Source organism: Otolemur garnettii, unplaced genomic scaffold (genome assembly GCF_000181295.1).
Source record: "Otolemur garnettii isolate 467f Iridium unplaced genomic scaffold, OtoGar3 scaffold00283, whole genome shotgun sequence".
Classification (NCBI taxonomy): Eukaryota; Metazoa; Chordata; class Mammalia; order Primates; family Galagidae; genus Otolemur; species Otolemur garnettii.
Window position 1 is genome coordinate 764,200 of NW_003852678.1, and position 24,948 is coordinate 789,147.

A 24,948-nucleotide genomic window follows, 5' to 3' on the forward strand; every position below is an offset into this window, starting at 1 on the left:
TAAGGCACGGTGTTTTGTTTCCCAGGGGCCTAGTCCCAGCCTGGCCCCTGGCAGGGCCTCCCACAGCAGCACGTTGACAGCCCCTGTTGTGCCCAGGTTGGCCTGAGGGCTCCCTCACTTGGCTTTGGGCTTGGGCCTGAGGCCTATAGGGAGGAAGAGGAAAGGACAGTGTTAGGAGCAGCTTGTGGGGGGACAGCACCAGAGTGACCACTTCTGGGTCCCAGGCCCCTGCACCCCTCAACACCACTGTTCACTGGGCTGTGCCATGCCCCCCAGGTCCACTTCTACTTTCTCTGGAACAACAGAACTTATTCAGATGGAAGGTGCTGGGATGACCCTGGCAAGTCAGCTCCTGTCCAGGCTGGGTCTCGACATGACTATCTCCTCTCTGCTGAGATGGGGAGTCTGTGGCCTGCCCCCACACCCATGTAGGCTGCCTATACTCATGGCTCCCCACCACCACAGCTGTGCTTCCTTAAGCCTTCCCCACTACGCCCCTAGTGCCAGGACTCTGGCAGCCTGTCCTCCCTCCAGCTGGGTACTAAGGGCACCAGGACACTATCCCAACAGCCCCTACAACTTGGTTGGTCTCCACGATTGGCCCTGTAGGTCCCCTAACCCAAGCGCTCCTAGACTCTGGTCCAGGGGTCCTCGCTTGGCCACCCTGGTGCCAGGCGGTGTCCCCAGTTACCCGTGGGAAGGGAGCAGACTCATTTTTAAGAACCACTGCTTGAAATAGCCAAGAACGAGCCATCCAGGGTCCTTCAGAGGCTCTAGCACCACCCCCTACCACAGGCCCAGGAGGCTGGGCAGGGTGAGCTGGGACTGGGAGCTGTGCCTATAACAAGGAACATTCAGGGAACAGAGGGGCCACCTATCAGGGCACAGGAGCCTGTGATGGGCCCCACTAGATGCCACGCAAATGCATGACAGCGGCTTTCTCTACTCACACACAATTTAAGAAGAGAGGGGAAAGAGTGTGAGAGGGGCAACACAGTGCAGTACACTGGTCCTGGGGAGGCCCAGGCTGCTCGTGGTTGTAAGGCGCAAGCAAGCTGAAAAAGGTGCTTTGCAGAGGGCGGGTCTCCTGCAACCACCACCTCAACCATGGGGACAGACAGGCTGCCAGGTCCCTGCCGCCTGTCCCTCCATGCGCTCCTGCCCCCAAGCCCAATCTGGACCTGCTTGTCGGGGAGCAATCAGACAAAACCAAAATGTCACTGCCATACAAAACAAAAGGGGGCTGGAAAGTTCCAGAACTAAAAAGACTGAAGAGATGTCACAATCAAACACAGCCAGTGATTCTGGATAGGATCTCATTTTTAAAAAAACTAAAGCAATGACCCTGAAAGGTGTTACTAAGATAACTGCACACATCTGCCCAGGGTGTGGGGGCCGTGTGATGGAAAACAGTGTCGTGTGGACAGAGAACAGGCCCGCAGGTGTGCTCCCGGCTGGCGGCTCCGTGGGAGAACAGCCCTGTCCTCAGGAGGTGTTCATGGTTGAGTCCAGGGTTCACTGTCCGTGGGCTCAGGTGGGGGAGCAATGCAGCAAAATGTTAACAAGTTTGGTAGTTTTTACAAATATTTGCAATCTGGGGGATAAGGTAGTGTTTGTTCCCACCTCTTTGCAAATTTCTTGCCATGTGGAAGTTTTCCTAAATAAAACAGTGAGGAGAAAAGGGTGGGCCTCCTTTCTCCTGCCCTCAGCCACCCTGATGGTGGGCCGTGGGGAGGGTAGGACTGGGAGTGGTGCAACAACCTTGGGGGGACTGGGCTGGCTCACAGGCTCAGCATGAGCTCGGAGACCTTTTATGGGACAGTGGCCACACACATGGCTGCCACCCCAAGTCTGCAGACTACCTAGCTGGGGCCAGGGCTGCAAGTTCAAGTTCTGCCCTCTAAGAGAGAGGCTGTGGCCCTTCACAAAAGCATGTGCTAGTGTTTCCCCTGAAAGCCCAGCTTGGAAGACAACCCCCAGGAGCAAATGCTAGGACAGAGGGTGAAGGCTATGCCCCAGTGGTAAGGACAGACCGTAAATGACATGCCTGAGGCTTCTGCCCTTCCTCTGAGAGGCCCAGAGGGCCTCGTGTCTCTACCTTTGACCCTCTGTCCTGGCCCACGGTACCCAGTTGAACCTGAGCTGCCCTGAGCAAGGCTAGAGGAGTGGGGAGTCCCCTGGCCCCTCATTCCCACTGGCCTTTCCCCGACCCTGCACGGGCTGAGCCCCCAGAGGCCCTCAGCTGTCTTGCTGCATGTCTATCTCTCAGGCCCTGGCCACTCATAGGTGGTGGTCCCAGAAGAATCCACTGCACACTCTGGGAGCAAACTGTATCTAAAGACCCCTCCCTGTCTCCAGGGCCTGGCCTGGAGGGGGTGATGGGCGAGCAGGAGGAAGTGGGGAGAGGGTAGGGAAGGGATAGGGAGGGAAAAGATGGGGGAAGAGGGGAGAGAGGAGGGGAGGAAAGGGGGCCCATTATCCCCACCTCTCCACCCCCACCCCCTCAGAGGGTTGCTGCCTGTTGCCCTGCCCTTAGGACCCTCTTGTCTCCTCAAAGACTCCCTAGGGACACACCTGCCCCCCCCACCAACCGAAAGACTCAAGGTGAAGAAAGGAGCTGAGGTCAGTGAAGCCCATGGTTAGGGAAACTATAGTTATGGCTGCAACAGACCAGATGAGTGGAGGACAGGAGCAACCTCAGTCTGTCCTGCCAGGAGGCTGAGCTGCTCCCAGCAGATCTGCCCCTGCCCACAGTGGCCTGGAGGCCTGTTCCCTGGAGGGAGCTCAGCTTGGTACCTGCCCTTGAAGGCCTGTGTTGCCTGGAGACTGGCTCTGAGGTTGCACCCTGCTGTGGTGGAGTTGGGGGGGGGGATAGGGGGATAGGGGGCACACGACACCAGGTAAGTGAGGCTTGGCCTGGAGAGGGGGCCAGCAGAAGGGAAAGCGGCCACCACCATCGGCCACAGAAGCAGGGCCTCCCTGATGCGCCAGGTGGGCATGGAGAAACCATGGTTAGCGTCCAGGGGTTGGGGCGGCAAGCTAGGGCCCACTGCCCTCGTGGTCACCGTTAGTGCACATGGAGCGCCAGGCTGCATACATACCTCACTGGATCACACATAGCCTTTTTGTTTTACTATCATCAGTATCAGGGACAACCTCTGCTTTCAAACAAAGAAATGCACTCAACCACATGCCACATGCGAGTGGCCCAGAGCTTCCAGGGTGTGGGGCCTGGGTGGTGAAGGTGCCACTGGGACTTGCTGCCTGGTTCTCTGGCTCCTAAGCCACAATGCAGCCCACGCCCAGGGCCTGGTGCCAGGCGCCTGCCCCACCATACCCTGCTCTACCACACTCCACAGCAGCCTCTGCCATGGCGCCCACAAGCCAGGAATTAGCAGGCTAGGACAGCAGCCACAGAGGTGGTGGAGACCCCCCAAAACTGCCCTCCTGTGGGCAGAATGCACCTCCTCCCCTGTGGGCTGCACCCTTGGACCACCCTCCTTCCTGGGGGCCCAGTAGGGAAGAGGGGACTGGATGGGCAGTGGGGAAAGGTCAGGGCCCCAGCATGGGATAAATGAGCTCTGACCACATGCCCAGGCACCCCCAGCCCTGGCGATGCCCCGGCTCTCCCTAAATTACCTTCCTGGCTCCTTGTGGGACGCTTCTTTCTTCGCCTGCCTGGCCCCTTTGTGGACCGACCCCAGGCCCTGGGGAGGGTGCCAGACCCTGAGGAATCAGTCACTGCGTCCTCAGAGAAGGACCTGTCCAGGGACGTGTCTAGAGCAGACTCTGGGGCCGTGTCCTCCTCATCTGCGTCCCCACCAAGGCTTGTAGCAGGGAGGCCAGCACTGTGGCCATGGATCCCTGTGTCCTCCAGCCCCTGGCTTGTGCTGTCGGCTGCAGCCTGGTGGATGCTGCCTGAGGATGTCGTGCCCTTGGTGTCATGGCTGGAACCTTGAGCCTTAGGAGGCTGGTCGTTGCTTGAGAACTTGAGGTGCTTCAGGGCTTGAGCATTGCCCAGAGTCACTGGCCAGGCCCCCTCAGAGGTCAGGGGGCACTGTGTGTCCTGAGGAGCTAGGAAATCACTGGCGTCCTCGTACCAGGAAGAACGCCTCTCCAGGGGCCTGGGACTACCCTCCTCTGATGGCTCCTGAGTGGGCTGTGGGCTGGAAGTCATAGCGTCTACAAGGTCCCAACTCTGGGGCTTGCTGGTGGCTGCAGCATCAAGGCCTGGTTGAGAGAGGGAGCAGCAGGTACTGTCCCTGGGGCCTCCTGCAGGGTCTCTGCTGGCTGCTGTGGAGGGAAAGGGGGAGTATGTGTCAGGGGTGGGCAGATGTCAGACCCAGCCACCCCCAGGGGCCTCCCTGCATCTCAACTGTCCCAGGCCCTGCACAGCCCCTGCCTCAGGAGTGTCCCTCAACACCTTCAGACTTCATTGCTGCAAGGGCCTCCATGTCCACAGTCTATCCATAGCATGGGAGAGCCACCCTGTCCAGCAACCCCAAGGAGAAGGCCCTTCCTGCCAAGGCCTTTGTCAGGCCACCTCAGATGCTCTCTGAGCCCTGGCCCCATCTCTTCAGGTGTCTGGGCTGGGTGGGCAGCTATCACACAGGGGGTGCCCTGTATTCCAGCAAAGCAGCTTGGAGGAGTAGACAGAGGGAGGAGGCCCGTGCCTTTGGCCGCCCCATCTCAGGTGTGGGGAGATGAGTGGGGCTTTCACATGAGGTGGGGAGAGCTTCCTGGAGGGAGGTACACTTCAGAACAGTGGGAGGGAACTGAGGTGGGCAATGGTCTCACCAGGCTCTGTGACCCTCAGGGGGTCCGGTGTGGTTGCCTTGTTGCCCCCATCAGTGTCCATGCGGCCGCGGGCTGTCTTCCGAAGCTGGAAGCCCTTCCGAATGTCAGCCAGCAGGGCATCGATGACACACACTTCCTCCTGCTTCCCAGGCCCCTTCCTGCCTGGGGAGCCAAGGAGCCTCAGAAAGGGGCTCAGGGGACCTAGAGACCTGGAGCCCATGGGAGGGCCTGCACCTGCCCCACGCAGCCCCGCCCACGCCTGGCCTCACCCAGCTTTCCGGCCTCGCCCTGCGGCCTGCGTGCCTCTTCTTCAGCCAGCTGCTGCTTCCTCCGCTCTGCCCTGGCCGCCTGGTCCTTCCGCTCCTTGTTCTCCTGTGGACAAGAGCCCCCAGCACTTCCACCATGGGTTCCTCAGGCCACAGCAGGCAGGGCCAAGGGAGACAGGCAGCCCACATAGGTGTGTCCACTGTGCTTCTCTGCTGAGGGAGCTGAGGGGCCCAGGAGCCTGCTCTGGCCTCTGCCCTGCCTGGGCCCCTCACCTTCAGGGCACGGATGAAGAGGTCCCGGAAGGTCTTCATGGTGCTGAATGTGTCTTCCAGGGACAGCTGCTGGGCTTCCTCACATAGGTAGTCGGCCAGCTCCTGCCGCTTCTGCTCAATGGCCTTGAAAAGCTCATCCAGCTCCCGGGAGGCCACGATGCTGGCCTGGGGCACAGGGCATGGCCACATCTCATGAGGTCCCAGTGTGGGGGTCACATGCAGACCCTGTGGGCAGTAGTCCTGCACACCTGGGCACCTCGACCCCCAGGGGCTGCTACCCCACCAGAGCCCTCACTCGGGCTGCCCTCTCCTTGCTGCCCTGGGCTGGTCTGGCTGGTTCTGGGCTCAGGGCCTGATGGACCTGGACAAGTCACCCCGCCTCCCTGGGGTCTGCCTACCAGCCCCTCCTGCCTGCTTGCCTGGAGCTTCTTGGCATACTGCTCCTGCACCTCGGGCACTGAGGCTGACACCTTCTGCTCTGTCTCCAGAAGCTTCTTCAGGTTGGAGCTGGCCTCTGAGCGGATGGTCTCTAGGTTGATCCTGAAAAGGACCAGAGGGCCAGAAAGGGTCAGGTGACCGTGAACAACCAGCCACATGGGGACCTAGGGGCCCATCCCCTCACCTCCTGGCACAGTGGGATCGCCTACCTGCATCCCCAGGGAAAACCCTAGTGCCTCCCTGCACTCTGAGGCTTGCCATGCACTGTGGAGTTCAGTATAGTCCAGTGGAGCATTGGGGGACAGTGACCCTGATGGTCACATGTCCTGCTCGCCTGCCTTCCTCCCCTGCACTGAGGTTCAGAGGCCCCTGGACCAGTGAACCTTCTGGGAGCAGGTGGAGCCTAGGAAAGGCTTATGCTGGAACCAGGGCCCTGGTTGGAGGGGGTTATGTTGTGGTTCCGGTTGCCTGCCTATCCCCACTACATAACCTTGGAGGATGACATGGTTTCCCTGGGACTGTTTCTTCATCTACACAGTGAGGGTGGCAAGGCCTTGTTCATGGGCTGTCACGACAATTAACCTTGTAAAGAGACTGTTAGACCAGCTCCCAGTGTGACCTTGGCCAGGTCAGTCCCTGTCCCAGGCCTGTTTCCTCAGCTAAGTCACATGGGGACAGGCTATGGCAGATGTCCTGTCTCACAGTGAGAGCCAACATTCTGCTGGGCAGCATGCTGTAGCCGTGGCCCCTGGCCTGGAGGTCGGGGCCTGGCTGGGGAGGTGGAGGTGCTGACAAGAGCTGCCTACCCTGCTGCCTGGGAGGGTTGCTCCAGGTCCTGGGGCAGCTGTAGGAGGTCCGGGTAGCTCTTTTCCACTTCCTGCATCAGGACACGTCCAATGAGATCCACTGCGGCCACACTCTGGACCTGGGGGTGCCCCTGTCCCCAACCCCATAGCTCAACCCTTAGCAATTAAGGCCCAGCACTGTGGGCCTCCAAATCTTTCCCTTGGGCCTGGCTATGATTTTGTGCTATTTCTGCTTTTCTTGGGGACTTCCCCACACAAGACCAAGGGCAGCTGTCCTGGGGAGGGATGAGGTTCGTCCAGGTGAGCAGGTGCTGCAGGAGGGAAGGACACAGGGGAGGTGTGGTGGTGCGGTTTGGGCTTTAGGCTGCTGGCTCCGGGGGGTCCTGGGAAGGACAGACCAGCACCCCACCGTGTTGAGCATGTCTGATGGCAGCCGCCCACCTCCAGCACGTGGTGCAGCAGCGTCACGCGGTTCTGCTGGGACTTGGTCTCCGTGAGCTTCAGCAACGTGCTAATCTTGAAGCCATCAGCGTTACCCGTGTGGCTGCCCTGGGAGGAACCGTGTGTCAATCTCCCTGCCTCCCATGTGGGGTAGCAGGAGGCAGGGTAGGCACAGCCCCTGACTCACGTAGTTGAGGAAGTTCCCAATTTTCAGGATCAGTTGGCAGAAGACAGGCAGCTGGTGGCTGGTGAGCAGGCCTGTGGAGAAGTACTAGGCTGGGGAAGTTTTGGTCCAGAGTCCCTAATGCCCCAGATAGGGTGTGGTCCTACTAGCCAGGCTCCTTCGCTCCCTATACTCCCAGGGCCCTTCCCCAGGCTCAGCCCAGCAGGGAGGGACACGAAGTCTGGGCATGAGTGGCTGCAAACCCTCCACAGGGAACAAGTTGTGAGGACAGGGCAGTGGCACTGACCCATAACAAATCCCAGGGGATGGATGACTGCTCCCCTTTGGGCGTGGACGTTTACTGCATGTATGCAACAGCAGTGAGCTGCACCTCATGGTCCAGACCCAGTGTGTCCCTGCCCATGGCCATGGCCAGCCCCTGCTGATTACTTGTTCAGAGAAGCTGGTGTATGAAGGTGTGTACCCATGTCTGTGTGCATACCTGTGTCTGTGTGTCTGTATGTGTGCATTGTGTCTGTGTGTGTGCCTGGGTCTGTGTGTTTACTAGTGTCTGTGTCTGTATACCCGTGTCTACATATCTACTTGTGTCTGAATGCGAACTTGTACTCATGTCTGTGTGTGTGCACCAATGTCTGCATGTGCATGTGTGCCCCCATGTCTCTGTGTGTGCATCTATGTCTGCATATGCATGTGTGCACCTGTAGGTGTGTGTGTATGTACACCCATGTCTCTGTGTGCACCCCTGTCTGAAAGTGCATCTGTGTGTAAACCCATGCCTGCGTGTGCATGTGACTGAGAGTGTGTAGGCATGTGTATCTGTGTGTGCCTCAGGTGGTGGTGATGGTGTTACAGGTGGTCTATGGTGAGGTGTTGAGTGCCCTCCCCACTGCTGGCCCTCGGTCCCATCAGCCCCACTCACTCTTGCAGGCGGCGAGCACTAGTTGGGCCCGGGGCCGCACCGTGTCCAGCACAACAGCTGAGCCCTCGCAGAGCAGCATGCATTCAACCCGCAGCTGGTAGCTGGGGATGGCAGAGCCTGAGGTCAGGGGCCTAGGGCCCCTCAACTGCCTGCATGCAGCATGAGGTCGAGCAGGCACATCTACGGCTGTGGTGGGGAGTGGGGCCTATGCTGCCTCTGGTCAACATGGGCACTTGGGGTTACCCTAGAATAGTGGGCTCCTCCCCTCGGGGGTCCGGTCCCTGTGGTCTTGCTCTTTGAAGGCCAGGGACAGCAGGTGGGGCATGAGCCAGACCATTGTGGTTTCCAGGTAACGGAAGCTCCTCTGTCCAGTATCTCCCCAAGGCCTGGCCCTGAAGTCCAAGGGCTGCCCATGCTCACCAAGGGATGTCCAGCAGGAGGAGGTAGAACTGGTCAGCGTTGGCCAGCCTGGCCCGCTCTTCTGTGAACGCTCGCAGATTTTCAATCTGTGGGAAGGAGACCTGTGTGTAGGATCCTGTCACACACCAGCTTCCCGCCCTCCCTCAGGAGCCCCCCCAGACTGCCTGCTATCTTCACTCATATCCAATATGGCTTTCTGTGGCTCATGGCTGAGTCTGGAACAGAGCTGGCACCCCTCCCCTCTGTGCCCCAGCTGGGAGCCTCTCCAAGACTGCCCCCACCCCATCCCAATCCCCCAGGTTGGCTGCACGAACCCAGAGGTGTTTCCAGCTCACCTCATGCTTCTCTGGAAGGAGCTTGAAGAGCTGTTTGAGAACCTCCACATCAAACTTGGTGGTGTCCCCGGCCTGAATCATGGTGGTAATTTCCTCATTGGAACTAGAGGAGGTGAGAGGTGGGGGCTGCTCAGGAGTGAGGGCATGGCCCAGGGGCATGCTGCCAACTTCCAGGCAGGGAAGGAGTCAGGGTCCAGGTTCTGGCCCTGGTTTGGCTGCTGCTGTCTGCGGCCTTGGAGAAGGTCCCAGATGACCTCTGGCCTCAGTCTTGCCCAGGAGCCTGGACTGGGTTGCAGGGGCAGCCCTAGTCCAGCCCTGGAGTTGGGTGTGCATTTCCCACAGCAGCCTGCAGAGGGCAATGCATCCCAGGGAGCGGTAGGGGCCAGTAGGGGTGGTGGCGGGCCTCTCCATCTCTTACCATTTAAACTGCTTCAGGAAGATGTTGAGGTTCAGGCTCTTCTTGGAGTCAAGGAATGTAATCTGGAAAACACCCCCGCAAGCTTGCTGGTATGTGGATGGGGTGTGGCAGGTGACCCCAGACTAAGTACTTCCCCACCCTGCCCTACCCCACCTCTTTGGGCTCCTTCCTGGCTGGGGCAGAGGCTACAGTGGGCTCCTTGGGCTTGGCCACAGGGAGGGAGAAGAGACGCTCGATGCTGGAGAAGTCCGGCTCCACCGCCTCAGCACTGTGACCGCTAAGCGTGGCCCACATGGAGTTGCGCTCTGCAGGGAGGGAGGTGAGGGCGTAGCCAGTCAGGCTCACACATCCCTGCTGTCCAGCATACAGCAGGCACATAAGTACTGGTGAAGGAAGCCCTAGGGCTGCTGTCAAGCATGTGTGTACATGTGGACACAGATGCATGCGTCCCCACTGGCAGGTTACTTGCCCACTGGCTGGCTACAGCATTCTCTGAGCTGGGCCTTGTGTGCTAAAGGCCTGGGCAGCACAGGCGCTGTGGAGTCGGAGACTGGCAGCAGCCCCAGGAGCGTGGGGAGGGAAGGACCTCAACCTTCTCCCCTGCCCTCATCTCAGACCACGGAGCTGAGCCAAGAGCAGGGCCAAGCTGCCATGACCATGCACACGTAGAGACACGCATGCTACAGGTGTCCCTGCTCCTCCCCTAGCATGACCAGCCCCCGGGGGGCCTGGGGATCCTCACCACGTGCCACATTGGACGGCAGCTTCTGCCAGTTCAGTTTTTTCATGCGTAGCGTGGGTGGGTTGACCCGCCTGTGGCTGGGGACCCAGGCTGAGCCCAGGCTGTGGTCCACCTGGGCCACAATAACCTCCTCCACATTGCCGAAGGCAGGGGGGCCGGGCAGGGGTGGAGGCGGAGGGGGTCCCCAGCCCATTCCAGGCAGTGGGGGTGGAGGTGGACACCCCATGCCTGGCAGTGGTGGAGGTGGTGAGGGCAAGATCTCATGGAAGCCTGGCAGGGGTGGTGGTGGTGGTGGGGATGTGACCCCCACACTTGGAAGAGGGGGTGGAGGTGGGGGTGGTGGTAGGGACATAGCCCCCAGGCTTGGCAGGGGTGGTGGTGGAGGGGGCACTGGAGGGGATGTGGCCTCCAGGCATGGTAAATGGAGAGGGGAAGGAGGAGGCTCTGGCATGGAGCTGGGAAGAGGGGGTGCAGGTGGGGGTGGGGTGGGTGCCTGCTGTTCCAGCGCTTTCAGCTGTGAGGCTGTCCCACCACTCGTGCTCTGGACACTGCCCACGTGCTGGCAGGTATGGGCCACTGCTGGCTGATGGCCCTCCACACTGGCCTTGGGGGCAGTGCTGTTCTCAGGGGAGCTGCCCCTCTGGCTCTGGCCTAGGTTGGCCTGGATACTCTTGTGGGCCTTGTCCAGGGGGCTTGGTCGGGGCCGCCCCTTGACAGACAGGAGCCGCTCAACCACCTCCTCCAGGGTACAGTCTTGGGCTGCAGTGGGGGATATTCAGGGTTAAGGGAGATGGCCAGAGAAGGAAAGGACAGAGACTGGATTGGGAGGCAGACGGGGTGGCCACCTCCCTTGGGTAGAGGTCATATGGGGGGCAAGGATGGGCCCCTCCTCCATGGTCTAAGAGCCCCATCTGCCCACCAGGCCCCCGCACCATCACTGGCCAGGAGCACAGCCCGGTTCACCAGGCTCTCCAAGGCCTCCCAGAGTAGCTGGCTGGAGCGGCGGGTGGGCTCCAGGTACAGGAGGCCCTGCAGCACGGACAGCAGCTGGGCAGATACTGGCGAGCAGCTCACCTGGCAGGTGGGTGAGGGGAGTAGGTCAGCGGCCATCCCCTCCCAGTTGAAGACTGTGTGCCTGTCTGCCAGGGCCATCCACCCCATCACTCCCATGCCTCATGGGAGTCCAGGTGATGAGCCTTAGACGTTTGGGACTGTCCTGAGTATTATGGGATATTAAATGGCGTCCCTGGTCTCCACACTCTTAGTAGCACCCCCAGCTGAGTGCTGATAACCAAAACTGTCTTCAGATGCTACCTGGGGATACAGTCCTCCCAGATGAGAGCCAGCAGTTCTACAGGCACTTGGCTTCCTGGCTCCTTACCCCCTGAAGTCCACCTGATGGTGACTGCCCAGCTCTGGTCAGCCCTGGCCCTCTGGTCCTGGGACTGCCCAACCAGCCCCTAGGCTGTCTGCCACAGCACTGCGTCCCTCCAGCCCCTCACCTTTGCTGCTCCCCAAAGTACAGTACCACCTGGGTCATTGTGGGCTGGGCCAGGGCAGATGGGGGTGGTTTTGAGTCCTGGACCTCAGGCCACAGCCCACTCTGGTGGAGCCACCCTCTGCCCTGAGGCCCACCTTGTGGAATAGGGAGGCGAAGACCTCCTGGTGACTGTTCATGTCAACTCCTCCGGACACACGCAGCAGCTCCTCCTCGTCCTCAGCCTTGGCCTCCTCAAAGGCCTCAAGCTGGATCAGCAGATCGGGGTCCTCCAGGTCTCTGGGGAGGGGACTGGCTGAGCCTGCTGCCCACCCAACTCACCCAACCCTCAGCAGGCAGGGGTAGCCAGACATGGTAGCCTAAGAGAGTGGCAGGCTCACCCCTGCCAGGTTGGTGGGTCACCTGGGCAGCTCTACCCCACACGGAAGGGTGGGCTCCCCAATTTCCACTGCCAGATGTGTACACCCAGGCCTAGGGAGGGGGCCGGGGCTGAAGGCCAAGCTGCTGAGCCCTGGAGAGGGAAGGTATCCCTCTGGGTGCCTCATGGGCTGGTAAAACCACATCTAAGGTGGGTCCACCGTGGCCACCTGGATACAGGGGGGAGCAGGCTACTGAAGGGGCTTGATTGTTCATTGGGCCTTGGACTTGCCAGTCATCTTAGCCTTGCCAACAAGCAGAGCCCTCAGTAGGCAGTGTAGCCGCTGAGGTATGGCACTGGAGGGGCACAAAGCACCCATCTGGCCCAAGGTCAGCTCAGTGCCAGTGGTACGAGCTCTGGGTTCCTTCAGGCTAACTTCTGAGGGGTATGGACCCTGTCCTGAGTGTGGTTCTCACTAAGGCCCAGGCTAGGGTTTCTCAGCTACCTGCGTTCCCAGCAGGGCTATTAGATTTAACAACAAAAAATGACAGGTCATCAATTACATTTGAGTTTCAGAAAAGCAATGAATAATTTTTAGCATAAGTATATCCATGCAATATCTTGAGATATACTAAAACATTATCTGTTGTATGTCTGAAATCTGAAATGGATGGATGTCTTGTATTGTACCTGGCAACCCAAGGTCCCATGGGCAGCTGCCAGGGACAGTGAGCTGAGTTCTAGCCTGTGACCTGGCCTCAGAGCAGAGCCACTGGGGCTACTCTGAGAACTTCCCACTGCCTATCTGGAGGCTTTGGTTGGGGAGGCCCTGGGAACTCAAGGGGCAGGTGAGCCTGGCTGTGGGGAGCGGCAAAGGAGCAGGTGGCAGGGCCGGGCACGATACACACTTACCGTAGCCGGGTCAGGATGTCCAGCAGCTGCAGCCCTGGGAGGGACAGATAGAACTCAGAGGCTTCAGAGGCTGCCACCAGCCACCCATGCCTATTCTGGAGTCACTCGCATCTTACACGTCCCCTCCCTCTGGCTCACTTCTGCCACCTGGGGCACCCAACCCTGCTCTGTTCCTTCCATAGGAGATGCTGGGGACATAAGGCTCCTGAATGGTGACATGCTGGGCAGAGTGGGGCTTGGTCACTGCTGGGATGGGCAGGGCGGGATCTGGGGCTTGAATGGTCTGCTTCCCTCCATTGCCCTAGGACTGTCCAGGATGATGTATAGGTGCTCTGAGTACTGTGTCTACTCAAGTGGCAGCTGGCGGCAGGAGGGTCCCCAGGCCAGAAATGACACCTTCCTCTGGGGCAGGTTTTGTGGCACCCCCACCTCCATTTGGGTTGGGCTGCCCCAGGAGCCCAGGGGAAGGTGTGGGACCCTGGCTGCAGGAACAGGCACCCAGGCAGCCCAGGTAGCAGGGTGTGGTTACCGACAAACTCGCTCCGCAGCTGGGCACGGGTGCGAAGGTCCTCTGGACCCAGGATGATGGCGTTGATCACACTGAGCAGTGTGACGACGTAGGGCACGTTGTCGCTGTCGGAGAGCTCGCTCATGATGACACTAAAGCGGTACTGCTGGCTGCACGTGCTCTGCAGGGACGGTGGGGGTGGGGTCAGGGAGAGCCCAGGAGGGAGGCCCCACCCACCTAGGCAGGTCCCACTGCTCACCTTGTAATGGTCCAGGGCGTCCAAGGTCAGAGCATGACCCTCGGGGGAGTAGATGCAGAGGGCAGCCAGCAGCTCAAACACCTGCTTCTTGACCATCACGTTAGATGTGTCCAGGGCTGCCGAGGGGCAGGTGGGTCTCAGCAGGGCCCATGGTTCACCCTTTCCCTGCTCCTGTGTGGCTGGGCTCAAGACAGATGTCACAGGTGCTCTGCACTTACCCTAAGTCCACATCAGGTGCTGGCCAAGGGGCAGGACCCCGCGGTGCTGCACTCTCCCTGGCACCCAACCCTGCCTCCTGGACCACCGGGAAGGGCTTGAAGCCAGGGATGGCCCTAGGCATTTCAGGATCTGCTGAGGCTGGCTGGTCCCACATTTTCCCCAGTGTTAGCCCTGTCTGTGTTTACAGCAAAGCCTGAGATGCCTCCTTGTCCCGACACGGCCCTACCTCCAACCTCATCTCCCGAGCTGTGAAAGTTTGAGGGACTCTCTCATCTAGCCCTGCTGGGACAATTCATAGAGGGCTCCCTGTGCATCTGGCAGAGACGGGCCTGGCCCCTGTACCTACTCCTGGACCCTGGATCAGACAGAAATGAGGTGGCTTCTGACTTGTTCATTTATGCAGGAACCTGGCACCCCGTGGGTCTGGCTGCACCCATCACTGCCCACCCCAGCTGGTCCTAGTGGGCAAGGGTCTCTCCCAAGGGGTCAGGATTAACTCTGAGACAACTTGGGGAGACTTCCTGGAGGCAGCAGTGAGGTGGCACTTAGAGGATGAGCAAGGCCATGGACACACATGAAGGTCATAGAGCAGCCCAGGCAAGGCCAGCTGCTGGGGAAGCAGCCCCCAGTTCCCAGAGCAGGGGACAGGGTAGGGAGGGGGCACCAGGGGAGGTGCCAGGACATGGAGCAGGATATCTCCGGCAGGTATGAGGCTGGGCTGAGGTCCCGGGCTTGGAGCCAGGCAGAGAGGAAGTGGGAGCCACTCAGGGGATTGTGATTTTGACCAGGTGGCTCCAGCGTGGACATGGGCCTGGGCCAGCACAGGGCTGGGAGGAAGGGTGGGGTGGAATCACAGGACATCCTTATGTGCAGCTGCTACAGATGCAGGGTGGCAGGGAGGTCTTAGATGTGGGGTGTGTGGCGATGCTCCCGGACCCCAGGAAGCCACCCCCACCCCAGTCTAGGCCCTGACTTCTGCAGAACGCCTGAGCTCACCGCGAGAGAGCTGGCGGGCATAGGCTGGGTTGCCCAGGATGTACTCCATGCCCTGTGGTGAGTTCATGACGGCGCGCACGCAGCTGACACAGGTGAGCTGCAGCAGGGCATCAGCAATGCGCGCCACCCCACGGCCTGACAGCCGCGCCAGCGCCTCGAGCAGTAGGTCCAGGCCGCTGTGCTCCAGGAACTGCACCATCCAGCTGCCATCGCTGCTCTCCAGCCGCTTGCGCAGCCCGGAGTAGTTGACCACAGAAGGCACCTGCAGCAGCCGCGCACATAGCTCGGGGTCCGCGCTCTCCAAGTTGGCCTCCGTGGGGTCCGTGTCCTGTGGCCCCAGCTTCTCCTTCAGCGCCGCCCACTTGCGCTGTGCGCCCTCCTTCACCGACATCCTGCCGAACTGCAGGGGAGAAGAGCTGTTGGCCCGGTCCAGCGTGGGTGGAGGCACAGCCCCCAACCTTAGTTTCCCCGTTGTGCTTCCAGCTCAAGCTCATGGCTGGAGCAGATGCGCTCTGCTGACAGGTTGCAGTGGTACTCTATTCCTTGCCCTGATGAGGGCTGCAAAGTTCAATGCCCATCCCTGACTGAAGGGCCACAGCAACCAAGGGAGTCGGCAGCAGGGGTCCCTACTGCATACACAAGGACCCAGAGGTCAGAAGCTGAGGCTTGTGTGAGCCTGGAGGGACCTGGGGAGGCTACGTTGGTTGGAACACCACTGAGCCAGTGGTGATGAAGCCACAAAAAGGGCATCTCTTATCTCACCCCCACAGTGCTTCCCCTGGCCCAGTCGCCAGGGTCAGATGGGGCAATGTGGTGGGGAGAGAGCCCAGACCCAGCACTTCCTGGGCTGCCCACAGTGTCAAGAGTAAGGCTGGAGAGGCAGGGTCTCTTGAGCCCACTGGATGTTGCCACGCACCCAGCTCACCCAGGTGGGGGCAGCGGCCTAACCAGGCCCCGCTCCTCTCTGTGCCTTAGTTTGTCTGTCTGCATGTGGGCGGGGAGACAGACAACCCAGGCCCTGAGCACTTGTAGTTTTACTGGGATTCAGCCCAGGAACCCTCCAGAAGGCTGGGGGAAGGCCTGGCCCAGAAGTCCCCCCCAGCATCTCTTTCCCCAAAGTAGAACAGGAGGGTGGCTGCACCTCTACCATCCTCTCCTCACCCAAGTCCCCGTCCCCAGGCCCAGCTGGCTGAGACACTGTCCCTAGCCATAGTCTCTGGAGACTAGCCTCAAAGGTCAGGGGCATCCCAGGCCCTCCTAAGACCATGTATGGCTCACATCTTATATTTAGCATCTTGAGAATGGCAGTGGGAGGGAGGCCTGAGGGAGGCCTGAGGGGCAGGGCCTGGCAGGGATGTGGCTCCGCTGAGTGTGGACCCAGCCCCAGTATGCTCCTCTTGGAGCTCAACCATCCAGCAGTCCCAAGGCAGCACCCAAAGCATCCAGCCCTGTGCCCTTGCCCCACAGCTAGACATGGCACTGTGGTGTCTGGGCCCCAGCAGGCAGCTCTGGAGCCCGATGTATGCTATACAGCCAGTGCCACTTCACTGCAAGTGCTGTCCAACCTGACCAGCCAGGAGAACACAGGCCAAGGATGCTGAGGTCACATAGGACCCAGTGGGAGAGTAGGGACAAGTTCCCTAGCACTGTGGTCCCAGTGCTCACTATCCTCACCTTGGAGGCCCAGTTGGCCTCTCCACCTTGGGAGTGTCTTGAAGCCTACCCTGCAGCTCCAGGGCCCCTCCCTACTGTTCAGCTGTGTAGAGACCCAGTCTGGTATTTCAGGCAATCCAACCCCACTGGCCCTTCATCCCACCTGTCCAGTGCCCTATGAAGCCAGCAGGGTCCTCCAGGATGCAGCCCGATGGGTGGAGAGACCCCTGACCTTCGTGTGGTTCCAGCAGTCTCTTAGCCAGGTCACTGATGTTGTCAGAGCCTGAGTTTCCTCACCTGAGCATCCAGCATCAGGCTGAGAGCATCCGGGAGGCTCTGGGTGTGGGCTCTCCTCCTTCTGCCCTCCCCCCAGAAGCCGCAGCCTGTGTCCTACGCTGGGCCCTGGAGAGTGGACAGCCCTCACGTTTTAACCCACCGTCCCCAGTCTGGTCCCCTAGGCCACCCCCCACCGTCCACTCACCCAGATGCGCAAGGCCTTCCGGCTGCCTCTGCCTACCCACTCTGGAGCCTGCCTCAGGCTGCTCGCATTTTTCTGGCTTCTCATCACTGCTGATCGTGAGCTGCCTCACGGCCAGCTGCAGCCCTGGTCCCCCCAGACAGCCTCAGGTCCCCAGAGCCCAGTGGGTGGGGGGCCTGCTCCCACCACCATGAAGAGCAGGGCAGACGGCTGTGCGTGCACTCCTGCCCACCCTGGCTGCTGCTGCCTAAAGAGGCACCAGAACTGACCCTCCCTCCCCTGCGTCCATTGGCTGGAGTCCCTGTCCCCTTGGCACAGGCTGAGTAGAAAAAGGCAAACTCTCCCAGGCCAGGCCTCTGGCTTCCAGAGTGTCCTGTCCAGCCAAGAGCCCCAGGGGTCCCTCCATGCACAAACCCTGACCTTTCAGAGGCAAGCAACATGGCCTAGAGCCTCTGGGCACTTGGTTCTTGGACCCCCTGATGCATGGGGGGCTTGCTGACCTGAGCACTGCCCCTCTTGGCAATGCCCTGCCTCCCTCTGCCCTGGGCATGCCCCTAGCCCCAGGGCTGCAGCTCTCCCTGAAAGACTCCAGTCAGCAACCCCCACCCTGTCTGTGGGTGGAGCCACAAGAGGCTCCCACCCACCTGCCCTCACAGGGTCTTATGCCCCGGTGCTGCACTGAGGGTGCAGGGTATGCAGGCTCAGCTGGGCTGGGGTCCCACTAGGAGGCAAGTGTGGCTGGGACCCTGGACACCAAGCCCAGAGCCACTCTCTTCCCCGTGTCCTGGCTGCCTAGTCAGGCCCTGGAAATGCTCCCTTTATTTTTGGGATGAGACACTAAATACCCAAAGAGACGACACAAGGCCACATACAAAGATAGAATGTTGATCACAACCTGCGGTGATCATCCCTGAAGCCAAACAAAACCCCTGTAGCAATCGGCCCAAACAGCTGGACCTGATTAATTCCTGCCTCTGCTTCCAACTTAGGACCAGCCAGAGAAAAGTCAACTGTGTGCCCCAACCCATTTCCTAGGAGCCAGCAGCCCACATTAGGGCATCCCTCGCTTTCTTCTTCTACAAAAAGCTTTCCATGAATACAAGAAAAAAATATATGTATACATGAACACGACACACTATGGAGCTTCCTCACTCCCCTGCCTGTGAGTCTCTGCCAAGAGACTGGGCAAGGCCACCCTCCTGCTGCAGCATCTTCCTGACAGAGTTGCGGGGGGCAGTGTCTGCAGCTCACTGGTCTCAAGAGCACAGGGCTATGGACACCACCAAGGTGGCAGAAGCCTTGCTGTGGGCTTACTAGCTGTGCACCCAGGGGACTCTGGGTGTACTCTGTCTCTCTGTTCTCGTCTGTAAAGGCCACGGTTGCAGGGGGATCTGCAGAGAGTAAACATTCAGGAGTGGCTGTCCCTGCACTTGGTCTTTCCCCATCCAGCTGGGCAGCCCAGGGCCGGGATGTGTCCTCAGACCCCCTCCTGGCTGTAGGGGTGGGAACTTCCAAGGGTCCAAGGAGCACACAGACCCTAATCCTGGCACCCCTGGGGGTGCTGCCTTCTGTGGCTCCATTCCTTTAAGAATGCCTGGGACCTGGGTGTTCTAGGGATGCCAGGCGGGGGAGGGTGCTGGGATGGGAGCAGGCTGGGCATGTGGAACCTGAGGGGGGCTGCACCAGGACAGCATCTTTGGAGTGGCCCTGCCACTGCCAGCACAGGACTGGTGCCTCTAGGCCCAGGGCCAGCAGGCGCAGGGTACAAGGAGGGTGTTTGTCTTTTGGGGGTGGGCGGGCAAAACGGCAGGAGAGGGATTCCGGAACAGGGAGGCAGGGGCTGCCACACTGTATTTTTAGCTCCTCCAGGAGCCTAAATTTTTCCACTGCCTGGCAGCCCTCACATCTCCAGAACAGCACGCGCTCCTGGCAGCTCCTGGGGCAGCCCAGGCCATCCAGCGTCAGAGCTGAGCATGCCTCATCCACATCCACATTGCTCCCTATGCACTTCCAGCCTGCGTCACCTTCCCCCTCAGGCTGTGCCTTACCTGTTGCAGGCTCACCCCAGGGAGGGGGCTGTGTGGTGGGCCTCAGGGAAGGGTTGAGAGTAGGTATCCACTCAAGGCCTTCTGCCCAGAGGCATGGAGCATGTAAGGCCTCAGGGGTGGCTGTGTCCTCACTGTCCCTGGCCTGACTCATGTACAAGGAGCACTCCAGCCCCTATCACCTGTGGTCCTAAGTTCAGACCGGAGTGCAAGGCTCCTGCTCCCCTGCAGTATCTAGCTGTAGGACAGAAGGCCCCTGAGTGGTGGTCATCATGAAACAAATCAGAAAACAAAACGTGGGAAGTAAGCCATGCTGTGTAGGAGTCACCCATGTGCAGAGTGACACGCCACCTGGACACCTGCCCCAGTACCAATAGAAGCTGCATCTGGGATGGGTACTGTTGCTTGTGTGATGAGGAAAAAAAGAACAAAGCAGCTGGAAACAGCATCAGTACTCTGCAGAGTTGGCTCAGAGCACTCAGCTCATCCTGGCAGGATGCACAGCAGGCCCTGGGCTTCCTTCCACACTCTGACAAGTGTCCACAGGGGCTCCTCAAGTGGAGAGGGGCTGGGGGTCCAGGCTGGCCAGTGCTGAGAGCAGGGATGCTTCTGGTCAAGAGAACCAGGACACAGCTTGGCCATGTCCCCAAGGCCCGCGTCCCGGTTGCCTAGTTAGGCCTTGTGAGGCCAGGGCCCCTGGGAGGGGAGGATCATCCCAGCTGACCCCACTTCCGGGTGGGGGGGTGGGAGGAACATAAACTGGGCATTAGGGAGCTCTACAGGGAGAAGGCAAACAGGAAGCGCCTGCTGGGCAGGGAAGTAAGCGTCAGGTCTCTGTGAATGGGCTGGGGTGGGCTGGGGAGGGCAGGAAGGGTGGAGGCACCCCCCGCCAGGAAGCCACTGGGTTTTCACTTCCACCCGTGTGGAGGATGTGCAGGGACCATGGTCATAGGCAGGACCTCTCCAGGGTCCCATCTCCTGGGCTGCACAGACAGCAGGGCTGACGGGGTGTCCCTGAGGTCATATCTGACATTCTGGAGCTCTGGTCTGGAGTTTGGGGACCCAAGGAGAGACACAGGAGAATGACAAGGGCAGCTGCTGTCTTCAGGGAGCCTTCTGAGCACACGGCCTGCCCAGCACCGGCAGTTAGTGATGGGGGTGATGTGTACAGACCTGTGATTAGAGATGGGGAAGACAGAGCCATCTGCTGGCTGAAGGTGGCAGATGGGGCTATGAACTTGGGGTTGGTCTACCATAGGCCACAGTGCCTGACCACGGACGCCACTAGCAGGTGGCTTCCTCTTGCCCTCCACCCTGCCCCAAGCTGGACTTCTGTCTTCAGTAAAAACCTGGCCCCACCAAGGAGGGGAAGTGGCTAGCTGGAGGATTCAGGTCTTGACTGCTTTGCAGATATGGACCTCAGGGCATTCAGCCCCTACTCTGTCCATGCCCAAGACAGGAGGATGGCACAGTGCCCACCCACATGCCAGGCCTAAGGTCCCTGTCCCCAGCCCATGTTCTTGCAGCTGCTTTCCTAGGAGCAAGGAGGACAAAGGCAGATTGAGAATGGGGAGAGGCACAGCCAGTGGCCACTGCCAGGCCCAGCACTGGGTGAGACCAGCCTCTGCCACTGACTGGTCTTCAGGTGACCCCAGGACCTCTTGGTTCCTGTCCTCAAATGGGGATGAGGATGTCAATGCCAACCCTGTAGGCTGCTGACAGATCAAGATGCCATCTGTAATAGGCCCTGTCATGAGCACCCTGCCTGGTGGTGGGATCAAGCTGAGACGGTGCATGAACCCCCTCCCTGCTCAGCCCACAGTCTATTGGGTGATCAGCAGCTTCAGCAAGAGCTCCACACACTGCCTGGCACTCCTGGGATGCAAGGGTACCAGAACCCTGGGAAAGCCAGGGTGACCCTGGCCTCAGTTTTCTTATGGGTAAAATGGCTTGGATGCTCTCTAGGGAAAAGTTGCTCTGACTTCTCCAGGGTCCCCCATCTGGACTTCTGCCTTTGCTGTCCTGTCCACCCCTCTGTCTGCTCCTGTTGGTAGCCCCTCACTCCCCTGTCCCCACATCCATAGCCTAGGGCTCTCTGAGCATGGGGGCAGGGCTGTGGGTATCTGAAAGGGGCTCCTCTTCTCAGGCCACTCACATCTATACATGTGGGAGGCAGAGTCTGGTAGGGCAGGGGCTAGCACCCTGTTGCCCAGTGCCCACCCCTTGCCTGGGCTGAGTGCAGGTGGCTGCTCGAGCTGTACTTGAGGCAGGAACAGAGACCAGACAGGGATGTGGGGGGCAGATGCACAGTAAGGATACACCCTGGAGCTTGAGAGGACCTGGGACAGGCACAGATTGGGGGGGCGGGGGTGGAGGCCCTGGGAATACCAGCCCTCTTCACATAGCCATGTCCACCCCTGCTGGCAAGGGCCAGGACAGCTCAGGCCTAGGAAAGTCTGCCCTACTGTGTGTCCCTCAGGATTATGTGTGTTGGGGGCCACCAGCTGGGCCCGGTGAGGACTTGGGGGAGCTGCAGGGGGATCACCACAGGCCCTCATGTTTAGCTGGGTTGCCTGGGTGCTCCCCTCCCGGGTCAGCCTCAGTGTGAGGTCTCAGCAACACATCTACAAAATGGGAAGCAGGTGCCGGCCTTCACTTCCCACATGTTTTCTGACTGGCCTTTCATCCATTTGGGGCTCACCCAAGGGTCCTGGTCAGCCTGGCCCCTGCAGTGCTGGACACCCACCCTGCTGGGGAGGCCTCTGCCTTCAACACCATGGTAAGGCTGGCTCAGGGCAGCCCTGCAGTTACCTCCCCAACCTCCTCTCATCTGGGACCTGGGGGTGCTCAGCCCAGTGTGGCTCTGGAGAAGGAGGTGGCAGAAAGACCTGTGGCAGATATGAACAGGCCCCGCCCAGCCACCTCTGACACTGCAGTCCCTGCCCAGATCTCTCTGACACTGCAGTCTCTGCCCAGGCCCCTTTGACACCACAGGCCCTGCCCAGGCACCTCTGACACTGCAGTCCTTGCTCAGGACCCTCTGACGATGCAGGCCTCCAGGCCGTACCACACACTCCTGTGGAGGCTCAGGAGAGCCTCCTGGCCCTTCTCATGGATTTTCCCCTCCATCGGCTTACTGCAGCAGCCTGCAGCTGGGAAATGCTGCAGGGGGAAGAGGAAAGCAGCTCTGGCCCTTGCCGTTGGCCATTCTATCCCCAGACAAGGGGCGAGGAGAGGGGCCTCTGCTTTGGTCTTCCCATCAGGCTGCCCACTGCTGTGATAGTAGCTTTAGCTGGTCCTTGGGCAGGTGTCTTCATGGGCTGCTCTGGAGTCACAAGGGCGGGTATCCAGGCTGCGCCTGTGTCTGCCCTCCCCATTCAGATGCCCAGTAAGGGCTACTTGACCAGGATGGTGGTACCAGGCCCTGGGGCCTGCCCACCTGTAAACACCGCAGTGATGATAGGGGTGGGGGGCACAGCCTGGCCTCCAGCTCTCTGGGGCTGGCCTGTCCTCATCCTGACCCCAGATGTGGCCATACTCCAGCCTCTGCTCCACTGGAGGGGTAAAGTGAGCACACAGCAGGGGTTTACAAGTACCTTCTGCAAGAATGGACGACGTGGAGTCTATAGCCCTACTGCTCCGTGCAGCTGTTTGCTCACCTGTGGAAAGGGTGCTGTCTACAGGACTATACCTGCCCGGCAGGGAGAGGCTGCAGCTGGCTCCTCCTGTCCCTGGCTAGCACACTTGCCCAGCACACACACCTCCAGCTTCACAGGGGACACTCTGAACAGCACCCCGAGGTCCTTTTCTAATCAAACCTCAAACCTCAGAAGGGGTTGTGAGAGAGGATAGGCCCAGTCTGCTCTCCCAGCCTGGTGGTCACCATGGAAGTCACCTGGTGCATCACTGGGCATTCAGACTGTCTGGGCAGGCCCCTCCTTCCTAGGTGGGACTGGCAGGGCTGAATGTCTTCCTAACCAAAGGCCATATGTGGGATTCTGCTCACACCTCCAGTGATGGGGAGCACACCCCCTTCATCCACTCCTCCTTCATGCCCTCAGCCTCCTTGTCTTTGGCACTGAGTATCCCCTGGGCCTCACATGACTGTGGCCCCTGGGGGCAGCTCACAGAGACTGGACTCTGTGTGGTCTCTACCTCTCAGCCTAGGCAGTACACCTTCCCTAACAGCATCTTCTGGGCCATAAACTTGCACAATTAGATACCTGCTGTGTGCATAGCCAAAGTAGGGGAGGGGGCCAGGCAGCAGTCAGGCTCTATCCCTTGGGCTATGGGGGACTGACCTCAGGGCACTATAAGAGCCAAGGACTTAGGCTTGCTTCAGGGGATGGTCACTGACCTCAGCAGAGCTGGCCAGCTGGTCTGTGCCTATACCTGCAAGCCGCACCCTATTATTATCCAGAGCTAGTCCCCCTCCTACAGCCTCCACAAACTTGAGAACTTTTCCAACCCAGGAAACAATTGCACTTTGATGGAAGCTGAACAGAGTCTATTTAAAGTAGGAAGCTCCAGGTTGCAGAATATGCCGCATGTGCAGCCAGCGACAGCCATCAGCACCTCCACAGAGGGGGCTGCACCTGGAGGTTAACCCTCCGCTGTTCAGGAGGCAGCCCACCAGGGTGGGTCACAGGTGGCAGCCCCACCTGCCCCTTAGTCCTGTCTTCCCAGGGACACTCCCTTTGCTGCCTGCTGGGGTCTGTGTCAGTCCAGAGCTCTGAACTCTTAGGGAAGGGATGAGAAGGTGGGGTCTAGGCAGTGGTCAGCTCCTGCTTGGTCCCAGCAGAGGTCTCCTACATCAACTGGGCTGTTTAAACAGAAAGCTGCAGCTGACCCTGTGGGGGTGGGCAGCATGGGGGGTCAGACCCTAGACCTGCAGCCAACATGTGCTACATGGGGCCCTCTGCCCTGTGTGGTACCCTGAGGGGTTTGGAGTATTTGCTCTGGGTCCATCCCCATTTCAGGGGAGCAGGGGGTCAAGTTTATCCCCAAGCCACTGTCTTCAATTCTGAGTACAGATGTGGAAATTGAGGCCCAGTGAAGGCAAGTGTCCTGTCCAGGTCCCACTTCTGGGGACCGGGGCATGTGCAAAGGGAACTTCCCAGCTCACGCTCTCATGTAGGTGGGCTGGTGTCCAGTTGGACAGGTGATAACGCTGTGGTCACAACTGAGGCCCAGCACTGTGCAGCCTGGAGCTCTGGGTGGCAGCCAATAGACAGACCCTCTCCCCCACACCTGCTCTAGCCTGCAGCAGCTGGTCATCCTGGCTTTCCTCCTGAGGTTATGGTCACTCCTGGGGTCACTCCCAGCTGGGGCTGAGGGGACAAAGGGACCATCTTACACCCCACGCAGAAAGGGCAGAAAGCTGTGACAGGGGCGTATTCTCTGGAATCTGCCTGTGTTGGTGCCAGGGCGCCGGGTGTGCCCATCTGCGAGTGGGCAGCGAGAAACCACGCAATCAGGGTGGGGCCGCAGACCCGTGCGCCGCTTGGGGTGCAACCCGGCGGCAGACCCGAAGTTGAAGTTTATTTTCCCAACTGTGGCTGATTCACAATAAGGACGTGGCAGCCGCGAGGCGGGGAAATACCGTCTGCCCAGAAGGAGGCTGGTAGACTCTCGGCCTTCTACCCTACCGGCAGTGCACACTTGGGCGGCGTCTCCGCGCAAGAGCCGCAGACCCGGGCGGGGCGCACGGAGCCGGCGGAGCCAGGAGCACCCTGGGGTCCTCGCCCGGGAACTGGAGACCAGGCTGCTCTGCGCTGTGGGACCACTCGCCACTGCCTGGGGCGCACGCGGGGCCACTCAGAGCCCCACTACCCAGCCCCAAGCGCGCCTAGCCTCCTCCCAGACTCAGTTTCCCGCAGGACTCTTGGGCTCAGAGGCCGCGGACTTACCGGGTGGGGATGCAGCCGGAAGGCGGAGGGGTGCCCAGCGCTCGGGTCGGATCCAGGTTAGGGGTTGCGGGCAA

The 24,948-nt window shown here is 60.0% G+C and overlaps 1 protein-coding gene across 2 annotated transcripts; it reads right to left on the minus strand.

The window, feature by feature from the left end:
* Nucleotides 1-24,948, minus strand: INF2 (inverted formin, FH2 and WH2 domain containing). 2 transcript variants are annotated; one of them, XM_003803171.3, is made up of 23 exons: nt 24,875-24,948; nt 14,790-15,189; nt 13,575-13,690; nt 13,337-13,496; nt 12,808-12,841; nt 11,675-11,816; nt 10,972-11,113; nt 10,040-10,798; nt 9,451-9,602; nt 9,298-9,359; nt 8,880-8,982; nt 8,545-8,630; nt 8,125-8,225; nt 7,209-7,279; nt 7,022-7,129; nt 6,581-6,651; nt 5,756-5,876; nt 5,337-5,501; nt 5,067-5,169; nt 4,798-4,959; nt 3,640-4,293; nt 3,102-3,158; nt 58-143 (listed from the first exon to the last, which is right to left on the minus strand). In XM_003803171.3, exons 2-22 carry the CDS (start codon nt 15,178-15,180, stop codon nt 3,103-3,105), a joined length of 3,759 nt encoding a protein of 1,252 aa, XP_003803219.1. In that variant the 5' UTR covers nt 15,181-15,189; nt 24,875-24,948; the 3' UTR covers nt 58-143; nt 3,102. The 2 variants fall into 2 exon arrangements, with proteins under 2 accessions (XP_023364624.1, XP_003803219.1); XM_023508856.1 differs by lacking the exon at nt 3,102-3,158 and having other exon boundaries at nt 1-143.

Excerpts from the sequence above, each read along its gene's own strand:
- INF2 (XM_003803171.3), bottom strand. The coding sequence starts at position 15,180 with ATGTCGGTGAAGGAGGGCGCACAGCGCAAGTGGGCGGCGCTGAAGGAG. Across the intron at positions 8,226-8,544 it reads CTCCTGCTGGACATCCCTTG|CTACCAGCTGCGGGTTGAAT; the intron begins GTGAGCATGGGC and ends TGCCATCCCCAG. Across the intron at positions 7,280-8,124 it reads AGTGCTCGCCGCCTGCAAGA|GCCTGCTCACCAGCCACCAG; the intron begins GTGAGTGGGGCT and ends ACTTCTCCACAG.